Raw genomic sequence first — 14,819 nt, forward strand, 5'->3', positions numbered from 1 at the left:
TTTGTAATTGTGATATACAAAGTTTTTTCCAAATTCGCTTGTTTTCAAGCTTTAACAGGACATGCCAGAATTCAACTAGCAGTGATGGAAGGAGCAGAGGAAGACCAGTGACATCTGGTTATGAATCTCAATTGGAACCTGGAGTCCCCACTGGCGGGGCCCCTGAAGCGAGCCAAAAGAGACGTTTTGCCCCCGTGGTTGAGCGACGACGATCCAACATATATTGACACTATAGGAGTGCCCAGGAGTGTGCCAGATAAGTATAAACTCGTTAATCAAGTGTCCTCGGGATTCGAAAGTATCTTCCTATGGATCACCCCCAATAAAAATGTAGACCGTATTAATTACGTTCATTACAATGTCCACCGACTGGGTAATTATACAGCTGAATCATTTGCCGCAGTTCATGAACAATTGGCTGCAACGTCGTTAATGGCGTTCCAAAATAGAATTGCGTTGGACATGCTATTGGCTAAGGAACATGGTGTGTGTGGAATGTTTGGTGATGCATGTTGTACTTTCATCCCAAACAACACGGCACCAGGGGGCCGACTGACCAAGGCGTTGGAAGGACTAAGGACACTGAACAAAAAGATGAAAGATCATTCAGGTGTACACACCGATATTTGGTCTGATTGGATGAAAACGTTCGGAAGCTGGAAAGGCCTCATCATGTTTGTGCTTGTTGCTGTGGATATTTTTACTACAATTATGATTTTATGCGGTTGTTGTTGTATTCCATGTATTAGGTCACTCGCTGTCCGGTTGATCGAGAAAACCGTTGGCCCGTTGCCACCGATGCGCCAATATACCCTGGTGACTCAACATGAGCAGCGGGGGGAAGGACCGACAGCGCGCTGGTAGCTGTTTGCTAGCATAACGGGTGATGACCTCATAAATGAGGTCATGAGAGGGAATAAAGGGAAATGTGCTTTCGGCAGTGACTTTGCTGTGTTACTTCCGTGTTGCTGCGGTATTACTGCTGCGTCACAGGCAGTGTTTGGAAAGAAATGTTAAGGTATGTTATTAAAGCTTTAAAAAAACTTTCTGTGTCCAGTCTTTCTTTGCTAATAACTCGCGTGCACACTTCCACGTTGCTGCGGTACGACTGCTGCGTCACAGGCAATGTTTAGAAAGACAAGTATGTTATTAAAACGTTAAAAAGGCTTTCTATGTACTGTCTCTCTTTGTAAAAAACTTGTGTGCACGTGCGTCTTATAGTCCGGTGCGGCTTATGTAAGAAAAAAAATGAAGTATCCCTGAATTTTAGCTGGTGCGGTTTATAATCCGGTGCGGTTTATAGTCCGGCAATTACGGTATTTTATAATTTAGCTCACTCCAACTAGCTTGCCCACTCTGTGTGTGCGTGTGTGTGTGTGCGTGCGCATGTGTGCGCGCGCGCGCGTGCGTGTCTGTGTGCGCGCGTGTGTGTGCGCGCGCGCATGCGAGCACACATTCATGCTGTGGGAATGAAATACAATTTTCTTCTCCTCGCACTTGTCAAGTGTATCCCTGCAGAGCTCACAGATGTTCGTTCTGATTAAAAATGACGACTCACCTCAAACTACTCTTTGGAACTTCTGCTTTTTTGCCACCTTCGGTCTTTAAAAAAGCCCCGCAAGTGGGCCGCCCCTACCTCCCCACCGCCGCAGTCCTTCAATGTGATTGACGTGCGTAAAATAATGGCTAACCGCTATTCAAGCCACATCATTTTCTTTTAATTGCCTCTCATAAAATATGCATGGACTATAAAAATCACAAGCTGAATAGTTTGCACGTGCAAGCGACAGTTGTTGGCACTCTAGCGTCAATAAGATATTATTAGCGAAGATAAGCGGACACTTATGCCCAGCGTTAGCGTCTGTGCTAGCACGAATGCTAATGATCTGTTAGCCCGCCCATTTTGACTACTCAATAACAATCTAATTACAGCGACATCACGGTACTTAGCGGCCAACTCGGACTTTGCGTTGAGGCCGGTTCGCCAGGCAGAGGTGCTGACAGCTAACAGCTAGTGATTGCTTTCGTGGCTCAAAACAATTCGCCACAAATCGTTCTTTGAGTACTCAAATATAGCAACTCAAGAATTTAAAAAAATTTCCACGTGCTTGTATTTTGTATGACTTAAGAAAATTCGCCACATTTCAGCAAGAAAGATTGACATTTAGTTTCTTTTGATTACTGTCACATGCCTTAGCGGACCAAATATGACTTTAACAGCATATCGTGGGAACAAAATATTTGTTGTTCATTACTTTCCGGCACTGGCTTTAGGTTGTTTCAGAAGAAAGTAGCATGAGTTAGCATGATGTCACCATTCAGCCTCCATTTTGTCAGTGCACAATGAACTTGCGGCGAAGCTGCTGATAAAATATGAAAATCCTCCGAGTGTGAAGCGGTAATGAGAAGATGAAATGATTGAAGATGAAACACGATCCATCATGCCCAACCATGTTAAGCGTTTATTTGTGTGAATGCTGAGAGTGAAACGCAAAGCACGGAAACGGCGCGTAATAGCGTTGCCATTATTCAAGCGAGTCAAACTCAATCAAAGGCTGACTTGCCCGCGACGGCTAGAATATTGTTTTTCTGCCGCTGAAACGCTAATCACTTGTGAAATATGACAAATACTTGGGCTGAGTCAAAGGCAAACACAAGACACAGTCGGATCCCACAACCACTGACACAGTGAGCCTTCTTTATCGCGTGGAATAGGTTCACTATATCACTCCACGTGGAAATTTAATGTAAGACACCTGACGCAAAATAGAATCAAACATTGTATCTTGAAAAAACTGATGTGCAACCAAAACATGTAATTTTGTGTACTGAGCACCCATTAGCCTAATGCTAACATAGTATAATATGAAATACCATCACCAGGTAACGGATACTGGCATAAATCCCAGTGACTTTAAACCTTCCAATGTTTTATAATACTGGACATAAATGATTCGTTTATTTGTTTTACTACTTGTTTTGTAGTTTGAGGTGTCAAAAGAAAGCAAAGGCAAATAAAAAATAAGCTTTTTTTTTGTCTCCACTTACTTTAAAGCAAACCACGCTCCAACGTTAATTTCAAAAGAATGGAAAAAGCTAAGAGTACATCTTGTCACCAAAGGAAATGTGCTGAATTAAAATCCGGTGCAGCGGTTTTTGTGGGCTGGACTGGATGGGCGGAATTTCAATTACTTTTGTTGGGGAAAATTGGTTTGATATAGCGGTCACATAACAACTTCAACTCACAAGTCAAGATAGCATTAACGTTCGGTTTCTGGGTAATAACGGCTTCATGATTGGATTGCACTTATCTGACTGGAGGAAGTACAAGTACTGAGAATGACAATTAGTTTCCTGGAAATACGTATGGGTACCAGAGGAACGTCTGCCAGGACCGCTTTACACCTCCAAAACCAATGTGGACTCTATTTGCATGAAGATTCATTGTCAATCAGTGGTCACTGGCAGCCTTGGCGGGGAGACATCTCCATTTCTTCGCCCTCCTCCTCCCATGGCGCATTCTTCTACCCCCGGATTGACGAGAGTCAGTCGTCCGTCTTGATTTTGGGTGCTGCTGATGTTTGTGTTCTCCAGCTCAACAAGTGAAACGTCACCTGTCAAAACCCGGCGTCGGACTCCTCCAGCAGCCAAATTCTGACAGGGATGTTTGTTGCGCTCTATCCTGTCCAGTGTGTTGACGTGGCTGCAGGATAAACGAGCCTCAAACTGTCGGCGTGTGGCTCTGTGTATGTGTGCGCTTGAAGCCCACATGTTGAATGATGTCACGGGGCTGACACTGACACTGGCAAGACCTGACTCAAGCCACCTCGGAACAGCAAGGCTATCACGCCGCAATTGGGGGAACCCACAGTACAATCCAAGGGGACAAAACAACACACAACTTGCTCTGAAGTAGTTTAGCATCAATATCTACCCAATAACCCGCCAGACGTGTCATACTCAGCACAAATGGCAATTATGAAATTCAATCGACGGATGTGTTTTGCCAGTCCAATGGGGTTGTGACGAGTTCTGCTCAGACCAACTTCAGTGGACAAAAAATGATGTTGTGGGCCAGCTGTGGGTCTAATGTATTTGCCCCCGAGCCCATAAATGGGGGTCGGCTGTAATTCAAAGGATCACCACCAGGAGAGTGTGAGACGGCTTTTCTGTTCTGCGTCGGTTCAGACGTCAAAGCACATCAGAGCAAAAAGTATCCCAGCAAAAGCACGCAAATCTGTCCCCGATGGGCTGTAAGTAGTGCGGACATCACCGCAACGGGATTAGACACTTAAAAGCACACTGAGAGAAGTGTTTGGACGACAGTAATAACGCAGCTGTCCGTGACCGGACAGCCATTTTGTACTTCCTTTAAAAAAGCTCCCCTAAGGTCCAAGAGCCATTTTGACACTTTCCTCCTCCATCCACCTTCTGCTGCTTGACGTCTTGAGACCGCGAAGACTTATCGGTCCATTAGTTTGCAAGGAATTGCACTGTGATGAGCCACAAAGCCTCCAGCTGCTCACGTGGACGTCCGACGTATCCAGATTGTAGCCGCTCCAAGTCAAATAATTATTTTTATGGTGGATCTAGCCATAAATATTGTGTGCTTGCATGATATCATCCGATTGAAGCTCCGAGCGGTGCTGCTAAAATGAAAGCGTTTATAAAAAAATTCCAAGCGTGAGCAGCGCGGTCTTCAAGTCGCTGGTGGCAAGCAACCAAGAAAAAATACTTTCACCCTTATGTAAAGTTCGTTTTCCAAACACATATCGATTCTTCGCCTCACCCTTTTGAACCCTTTTCAAAAATTATTTCAATAAGTTTTGCTGCCAAAATGCCGATCCATTCACTTCATCTTCCCTTGGACCCAGGTCTCGCCGAAGCTGGCAAAACATTTTCATGACCGTCTTACGTTCCAGTACACACTATCGCTTTGACTGCAAAATCTCCCACTTCTCACTGTCAGCGACAAGTTGAGCCAGAGAACGGTACACATTTTGTTCAATCCTGCTTAAAACGAGTAAAAAGGCAAACGGGTCGAGCCCTAACACATGCTACGTTCCGACTTAACTTTGACCCGGGCCATGAATATCTATCCTCACGATAATAGTCTAGGGCAGTGGTTCTTAACCTTTTTGGAGGTACCGAACCCCATCAGTTTTATATGCGCATTCACCGAACCCCTCTTTTGGAGGGGGGGGGGGGGTACAGAACCCCATCAGTTTCATATGCGCATTCACCGAACCCCTCTTTAGGGGGGGGGAATGACATACCAGCAAATCAGTGTGACTTCTGCTGTTGCCTTTGCAAGACCAGTTCAGATATGCGTTATCGCGAATTTACACGACATTCAGGTGTGATCGGCCATCCGCGTGGGGGGGGGGGGGGGGGGGGGGATGACATACCAGCTCTGCCGAACCCCTGAAGCCGACTCACCGAACCCCTAGGGTTTGGTCGAACCCAGGTTAAGAACCACTGGTCTAGGGATACTGATTACCAGTAACGGTGCCTATGGAATCCTGACGCATCATGGAAAATACTCTTTTTACATTGATTTTCTTGTGTATTTGGAGCCTCCAAGAGTGTAGAAAAGTGTAATACCCTCCAGGTGCTGCAGAGATACTTTTATGATCTGTTGGGGGGCTATTTGCTACTGTGTTCACTTTTCTCCATTTTCTATTACGTATTCTTATCTATTACATCACATCCGTTGGGGCGGGACAAACCAATTAGGTAATGGGTGTTGCCAAATGGTTTTGCAAATCCACCATCTTTATTACCGTATTTGCCGGTGTACAGGTCGACTCGGTGTATAAGTCGACCCCCTAAAATTCGACGGAAATTTACGATTTTATGATATATCCTTTGTATAAGTCGAGCTCAATTGTTGCATTATATTAAACTTCAAAATTCAATATGCGAAATTTATTGACGAAATGTGTTCAAATTCCGGGAGGCCGTGCGCATGCGGCTGTTTATAAGCACCGCGGAGGAGATCGCGGCCGGCGAGCTCGCGCACGCCGCCCGGCACCAACAGGAGGCCGGAAATAGCTCCAAGCCGAGCGGATCGGCACTTTATAAGCACCGCGGAGGAGATCGCGGCGCCTCATTGGACTTCCAGCGGCCGGCGAGCTCGCGCACCCGCCCGGCACATCCGGGAGGCCGTGCGCACGAGCCAAGTGGCCGAAAATAGCCCCCGCCGAGCGGATCGGCTGTTTATAAGCACCGCGGAGGTGGTCGCGGCGCCTCATTGGACTTCCAGCGGCCGGCGAGCTCGCGCACCCGCCCGGCACATCCGGGAGGCCGTGCGCACGAGCCAAGTGGCCGAAAATAGCCCCCGCCGAGCGGATCGGCTGTTTATAAGCACCGCGGAGGTGGTCGCGGCGCCTCATTGGACTTCCAGCGGCCGGCGAGCTCGCGCACCCGCCCGGCACATCCGGGAGGCCGTGCGCACGAGCCAAGTGGCCGAAAATAGCCCCCGCCGAGCTGATCGGCTGTTTATAAGCACCGCGGAGGTGGTCGCGGCGCCTCATTCGACTTCCAGCGGCCGGCGAGCTCGCGCACCCGCCCGGCACATCCGGGAGGCCGTGCGCACGAGCCAAGTGGCCGAAAATAGCCCCCGCCGAGCGGATCGGCTGTTTATAAGCACCGCGGAGGTGGTCGCGGCGCCTCATTCGACTTCCAGCGGGCCGCGCACTCGCGCACGCCGCCCGGTTCAAATTTTCTAAGTGCAACGCACAATGAGATGCATGAGAAACGGCCTTGGTTACCATCACATTTGAAGCGATGAATACGAAGTTAAATTTTATGACTCGGTGTATAAGTCGAGGTCGATTTTTTTCGGTCGATTTTGGATCGAAAAAGGTCGACCAATACATCGGCAAATACGGTACTCAGATTTTTGTATTAGTAGTTGATGGTTCAGTTCCTTCAATCTATGGAAACGACGGACACAGTAAAGGGGTAAGCTTTGTGCTCCATGTTCTGACTTCTTATGGGTGTATTTTGAGTAGTTGTATCAGATGAATTGCATCTGGGGAACACAATAATGTGTTAAATGCATTCTTTAGCTTCTCGGTAACACTAGCGCTAGCATTAGCTTACTTCGTAGCTTGACCGCAGTGCTTGTTTACGAGACGTTCATCAATATTATTAGGGGATTTATTTTGATACGTGTTATGTATGGACAAGTCTCTCCCGGTGATATCTTAATTAATCAAAAAGTGTCGAAAGTGGTGTATTATTCTTGGGGCACACGTGTTAAATGCATTTGTTAGCGTCTCGCTAACGCTAGCTTTAGCTTACTGGTTAACTTGACTGCAGTGCTTGTTTACAAGTTGTGTTCATAAATATTGTCAGGGGATTTATTTTGTTACGTGTTATATTTGTAGGGACAAGTCTTCTGCCGTCGACATCTTTTAATAAACTACGGTGACCAGACGTCCCCTTTTCCCCGGACATGTCCTACTTTTCAGCCCCAAAAGTCTGTCCGGGGAGAATTTCAAAAACTGTCCGGGATTTTTACAGTACATTGTCAATAGAGCGTAGAGCGCCGCAGCGTCACTAGAGAGACGATCTACAATTCTACATTTATATATTCTTCTCTAGTTTGTCCTTGTCTTTTACGTTTTTTACTCCACTTTTGGGAGTTTACTACTGTTGAACATCGCGGACAGACCATTCCTGCCATTTCGTCCACGTCGCTGTCTGGCTCTCAGTGGAAGCTTTGTGGCCGTTTGTCTACCATCGATCATCGGACACGTAAGTATGGCTGCGGATCAAGAGGTTTGTACGGCTTCGTGCACCAACTGCACCCTTCTCTTAGAGAGGTTGTCCTTGCTAGAGGGACGTGTCCACCAGCTAGAGCAGAATAGTGCAATAACAGTAGATGTGGCGGACAGAGACGCGGACTGTAGTCCGCCCGCTAGCCCAGTTAGCATTAGCCCCAAGCGGCTTGCTAATCGCAATGAGCCAGATAAGACGCATAGCCGTCCAAAGACATCTCGGTCTACTGGCCCTCGCACCTTGGTCATAGGTGACTCCATGACCGGAAATATCACGCTTAAAAATCCAGCCACGGTAATGTGTATTCCTGGGGGCAGAGCACCCGACATAAAAGCTAATCTGAGGGAGCTGACTCGCGATAGGCCTAGTCAACAGCGTAGTTCCAACAACACTAGCTACTCGGACATAGTGATACACGTCGGCGCCAATGATGTTAGGATGAGGCAATCAGAGATCACAAAGAAAAACATAGCGAGGACTTGTGATCTCGCCACAAAGATGAGTCGGCATCGAGTATTTGTCTCTGGCCCCCTGCCTGGGAGAGGCACTGATGAGAGGTTTAGTAGATTCGTCTCCCTTAATTGATGGATGGCTGTGTTCTGTAAAAAGCAGGGACTGTATTTTATAGTTTTGTATTTTGTATTTAACTGGTCCTCCTTCTGGGGCCACCCTGCTGAGGAAGGACGGCCTTCATCCTAACCGTGAAGGTGCCTTCACTCTTTCTAGGAATATAGATTACCGTTTGAGCCACTCATGACAGGTCACTTTAGAGCAGGTCGGGGCACAGGTGACTAGACCACCTGTTAGGATGGGTTTGGAGTCTGTTAAGTAAAAGTTAACTAGCGGTAGGCTAGACTTCCAGCATGCACATAGCTCCTTGTGCAGACTAGAGCGTGGCAGTTTGAATAGTGCTACAGTACATGTGAACACACTTTCTACTGAGGTAGTAGATAAATCCATTCACTCCACCCCGACCGGTATCGCTGATGAAACGGTGCCTGTTTCACATAATATTACATGTGTACCAAATATTTACTATCAAATTCCTACGGTCGTATCGTACCACCGCGCTAATAAACATTTGAGAGGTGATGTCAGGCCTAGAGAACACAATCTTACTCGCATTTTGTTTAAAAATCCTTCGATAGATACGAACCCTGATCGACCGATTACATTTAAACTCGGTTTTATGAATATTAGATCGCTTCATACGAAAGCAGTTCTCGTTAATGACCTCATCACGGAACATAATCTAAACGTTTTTGGTCTTTGTGAGACCTGGTTAAAACCTAATGAACTGCTGCTGCTTAATGCGGCCTCGCCTCCAAATTTTGTGAGCTCGCATGTGGCGCGTCCTCGAAAAAACGGTGGGGGTGTCGCACTCATCTCAAATTCTGATCTTAGATTTATGCCTCGTTCGATTAACGTATTTAAACATTTGAAGTTCTCACTGTCCGATCCACCGCTTTACCGTCATTTTATCTTGCTGTTGTTTACCGTCCACCCGGGGCTTACTCTGGCTTCCTGGATGAATTTTCAGAATTCGTGGCTGATCTAGTGACAAATGCGAATAATATAATAATCATGGCCGATTTCAATATCCACATGAATTTACCGTCAGAGCCACTTACTTCGGCGTTTCAGACTTTAACTGATACGTTTGGTTTTACGCAAGCCATACAGGCAGCAACGCATAAGAATGGAAATGCCTTAGATCTGGTATTATCCCAAGGACTGGCAACCTCAAATATAATAGTACTGCCATACACTCCTGTTTTCTCTGATCATTACTTAATAAAATTTGAAATTTTAATTCTTTGTCAAAGACAAGAGAGCAATCAGAATTATAGCAGCCGTAATATTAACTCCATGACTGCAACTGCCTTATCTGAGTTACTGTCACCGGCAACTGCCATATTTCCCGCATATATCGGCTCTATTGATAATCTTACACATGAATTCAATGTGACATTGTTAAATGCCATCGACTCTGTGGCGCCGCTACGTCTGAAAACTCGCAGTAGATTGCCTACTCCGTGGTTCACAGATGAAACACGTACGCTTAAGCAATTATGTAGAAAGCATGAGCGCAAATGGCGTTTAACCAAACTTGAGGTTTTCCATCTGGCAAAAACTCATTATTTTTCGCAAGTCATTAATCTCAATAAAAACAATCCTAAATACCTATTTGATACAGTGGCAAAGCTAACACTACGCCAGCCGACCCCCGAAAGCTCCTTCCATTCAGCTGACGAGTTCATGAAATTTTTCGCTCGAAAGATTGAATCCATTAGGGATGAGATCAAGATGACCATTCCAATCGCTCAGTCAAGACCGCCGATTACCGGCGCCGACGATCATGCAATAACCCTCTCAAATTTCAAAAGCGTGTCCCTTGAAAGGCTTACACATTTTGTTAGTGTGGCTAAACAAACAACATGTTTACTCTACCCGCTTCCAGCCTACTATTTAAAGAATTATTTCAAATTTTAGGACCGTCCGTCTTAAATATAATTAATCTGTCTGTCTCTTCTGGGATAGTGCCAACAGCCTTTAAAACCGCTATCATTAAACTGCTACTTAAGCGACCAAATCTTGACCCGGACTGTCTCGGTAATTATAGGCCAGTTTCAAACCTCCCATTCATAGCAAAACTTCTGGAAAAAGTAGTAGCGCAGCAGCTTTTAAAACCTAATGAACTGCTGCTGTTCATGGTCGCCAATAATCAATATGAATCTTTTCAGTCTGGTTGTAGAGCTAATCATTCCACTGAGACAGCACTTGCTAAAGTGACTAATGATCTCCTCATAGCTATGGATTCAAACACTTCATCGGTATTGTTACTACTCGATCTTAGTGCTGCCTTTGACACTGTAGACTTCGATATTTTATTAGAGCGTCTTAAAAGTTGTGTTGGTATTTCAGGGTCAGCACTAGGCTGGTTCTATTCCTATCTATCAGACAGGACGTACCGAGTGGTCCATGGCATTACGTCCTCTGAGCTCTATAATGTTACGTGTGGTGTCCCACAGGGATCGGTACTCGGACCAATTCTATTTAATATTTATATGATTCCGCTTGGGGACATAATTCGTAAATTTAATATTCGTTTTCAATGTTACGCGGATGACACCCAATTATATATGCCGTTATCAAAGACAGATCCGCGGGACTGTTGTAATCTTGAGGCGTGCCTTGCAGAGATCAAGCAATGGATGTCTCTCAACTTCCTTCGTCTTAACCTAGACAAAACTGAGATGTTGACAATTGGTCCAGCTCGTTATCAATTATTTAAGGAAACCACTATAACTATAGATAACCGTACTATCACTCAGAGCGATACTGTAACTAATCTCGGGGTAATATTTGACCAAATGCTCTCCTTTCAAAAGCACATTAAGAATATAACCAGAACTGCGTTTTTTCACCTTCGTAATATTGCTAAGATTCGTCCGATCCTCTCACCCGGTGATGCGGAAACTATTATACATGCGTTTATCACGTCGCGCCTGGACTACTGTAACGCATTATTCTCTGGTCTTCCTAAGCCCAGCATCAAAAGTCTACAGTTAGTACATAATGCTGCTGCAAGGCTGCTCTCATGGACAAGAAAATTTGATCACATTACCCTAATATTAGCCAATTTACATTGGCTCCCGGTCCATTTATGATTTAACTTCAAGGTTCTTCTATTAACCTATAAATCATTGCATGGCTTAGCACCTTCATATCTCGTCAACCTTATGTTCCTTATGTTCCGTCTCGTAACCTTCGTTCGCAAAACGCTAGTCTTTTAGTGACACCGAGGGCCAAGAAAATGTCTGCAGGGTCTAGAGCATTTTCTATTCGGGCTCCAGAGCTTTGGAATGCCCTACCAATGGATATTAGAACTGCTACCTCAATAGAAACATTTAAGACACGTTTAAAGACACATTTCTATGATATGGCCTTTAATTAACCTGTAGTGGCCGATTCGGCTGGAGTTTGTTTTCGCTCCCTCTCCCCCCACCCCTTCCCGGCTGGGGAGATGGTTAGGTGACACCCAAGCTGACAGTGGCTATCTGGATTCTCATCTGGATATCTCCAATTCAGGATGATTGAACTGCAGCGGATTACACACCTTGAAGACACTGCCAGGACAATCGAGGACACCTCGGGCAGCTCTTCGCTTTGATTTGGACATCCACTTTTTCATTGAGTTTCATATTACGTATTTTATGCGCCCTCTCTGCATCCACTGCAGCCTGGTGATCCTGAAAGGGGGATCCTTCCATCTGTGGTCCCTTCTCAAGGTTTCTCATTTTTCCCCTGGTAGGGTTTTTTTTTGAGTTTTTCCTTTCCCTTTTGGGAGCTTAAGATCAGGGGATGCTTTGAGAATAATTGTCAATTGTTTGTCTATGCGAAGCCCTTTGAGACTGCTTGTGATTTAGGGCTCTACAAATAAACTTGACTTGACTTGATAAACTTGACTTTGTTCCATTTCACTCCATTCCAGGTTTCTTTGTAATCGTTCGAAAATAAGTGACGCCCTTCTCCTCAAATCTAGCCACTGCTGATTGTGAGTGCGTGTGCATGAGGAGGAAGTAGGCGAGTGCTTGCCAGCGAGTGGAGACAATTCTGAAACGAAAATGCATCTTTACGGAGGAATTAAAAAAAAAAAAACTGCTTTCGCCAGGGTCGTGATGCATATGAAGCTGAGTGCCTAACGTGTAAGGCAGGCATCCCCCACCCCGCTTCCTCCCCCCCAAAAAATAAAAAACATCTCTCAGCCCCCCTAACCCTTAACCATAACCCCCCACCCCCACCCCACCCCCCCACCCCCACACAGTCCTACCTAGCTACAAAAACAGATATGCTCAAACCTCATTGAATAAAGTACATAAGCAGACAAGTATATTCACATATTAAATCAATAAAAGAAAAATCTTAAGCATATAATTATACCTAGACACCAAATCAATAAAGAAGACATTTTTGATAAGTGGTAATGAGAAAGGTTTTTATAACTGATATATATTTCTGAGCACTTTGAAATAACAAATGTTTTTTGATATATTGCCTGAATAGCTTAATGACCCTTAAGGAACTGTTTAATGCATGCCTGATGATTTTCTAAATCACAGACACTGCCAAAGTTGTCTAAAAATGTTCAGTACTTGATTGTATCATTTGTTTTGACTAATGCGAGACGCCAGTTTTCGATTACTACTGAACGTTCTGGACAGAGGGAAATATTTTGCCTAACAAAGAAAAGATATGGTTGAAAGCATGATTAAACTAAGAATATGATGACGTAAGCAAGTACATGGAGTATCAAAAGAACAAACAAACAAAAACATGGAAAGTGGTAAGTACAAACTGCATAGTCAGGGAACATCAATAAATTGATGATGTTACAGCCAAAAGCTCACATAATTCCGTACAAAATGACAAAATTGAAAGAATGATGACTGGATGAGGTGCGACAGTGTATGTGCAAGAATGGAGGAGAATGTTTACAGGAAGGCCATTTGGAGATAAAACCAGCAGAGGCGCCAGAGGGAGAACGCCAGGAGGAAAACAGCCAAGGTGATCGCCAAGGCCGAAAGATGATATGGAAAATATCAGCCCCCACACACATCGAATCGGCCATAATCAGCACCCAACCCCACGGAACCAGCTCTCACCAAACCAGCACCCACTCCCATGGAATCAAACTCTGCTGCGAACTTGCCCCACCCCAAAGACTCATCACCCATCAAACTCAGCCCACAATGTGCAACTGAATATAAGCTGACCAAAGAACCTTGAACGTTGCCTTTCTGAATGGAGACTTTCTGCTCTTGAGCATGGTCGCACGAAGGGCCCAGCGCTGTATTGTACTTTCCTGAAAACAGAGCTTTCTTAACAAGAATTGTGATTGAACTCAACCAACCTGTGTAAGTCTGCTTCAGTGTCTTAGCATTTTCCTAAATCTGAAGAAATCAAACGAGCACGCAGTGAGTAAATTGGATAACAGGTGATTGGCAATGGCTTTTGCCGTGAGGCGCAGATAGCGCGCTCCCTAAATTGCGGACAAAATCCAACAGCACCAAAACGGCTTGCTCTGAGCCGCACCTCAGAACAAGTAGAAAAGAGGGACCTGTGATGGTATCAAAATGAGGAATGAGACAAAAGCATTGCTGTTCCACTTTATATAGACCACAACTGAATGAGTAAAATGTAAAACAGTAGAATTTATTACCATGATACGTGGGGTTTAAAGTATCAGTACTCACAGCAACAGCCAATACCAGGATTGGCCACCCATTTTGCGGCCGTTTTACGATCAGGAGCCAGAAATTCTAAAGGAGAATGACGGATAATTGCAATTTAAAAAAACAAAAAACTTACTCACTTAACAACATTTTTGTCTGTCTTTTATACTTTGATTTCAGTAGAGCCATCATACTACTTATTTTTCTCAAGTACAGCGTGTGAGTACTTTCTCCACCTCTACTTAAAGCCAAGCTGTGACGCGATGCCATTTACGGTAACGCTGCCACCTGGACTCATCTTGTCTGGTCTCTTTGAGTACAAAAACAACTTTTAGCCACGCAGCTGGGCGTAAAAAAAGCTGCAAGTCATGGATTAGTCGCTTAGCTCAGCGGCTGGAGGTGCGCTCAAAACGCTCAAGTTGCGTCTCTGCACAGACGTCAGACAAATTAGGTCGCTGCGACTCAGCGTCCCCCGAGCCACTTTAGCTCTGCATCGCTAAAGCGAAAATGTCAGCTGTGCAATCGGAACCTTCTCACCCGAGACTTCCCGCTAAAATCGGGCCCATCCTTATTGACACATACTGTGCATGCACCCGTAGCAGCCGTCGCCATAACGGTTCTATCATATTCATAGAGGCATCAACAAGGCAACAACTTACCTGTTGGCGGTCAAGTAGTCCAGGCAGTCGCGGTCCAGCGGAGCACGCAAGAAAGAAAAGAGAAAAGAAAAGGGGAGATGACTGGTTAGTCAAACATCTGGAAGTAAATAACTTCACATTTGAGCAATCGGGCATT

The 14,819-nt window shown here is 45.2% G+C and overlaps 1 protein-coding gene across 7 annotated transcripts in view; it reads right to left on the reverse strand.

Moving 5' to 3' along the window:
- The window catches only part of nrg3a (neuregulin 3a), a 147,051-nt gene that overhangs the window by 52,913 nt on the left and 79,319 nt on the right, over nt 1-14,819 (reverse strand). For 3 of the 7 annotated variants that reach the window (XM_088385849.1, XM_088385844.1, XM_088385845.1), the window contains one exon: nt 14,046-14,111. The exons of the other annotated variants lie outside the window; for them this stretch is intronic. In XM_088385849.1, coding sequence (XP_088241975.1) covers nt 14,046-14,111 — 66 coding nt within the window. The remainder of the gene's footprint in view (nt 1-14,045; nt 14,112-14,819) is intronic. 7 annotated transcript variants of the gene reach the window in all.

This window comes from Syngnathus floridae, chromosome 9 (genome assembly GCF_059516105.1).
Source record: "Syngnathus floridae isolate MCC-2025c chromosome 9, RoL_Sflo_1.0, whole genome shotgun sequence".
Taxonomy (NCBI): Eukaryota; Metazoa; Chordata; class Actinopteri; order Syngnathiformes; family Syngnathidae; genus Syngnathus; species Syngnathus floridae.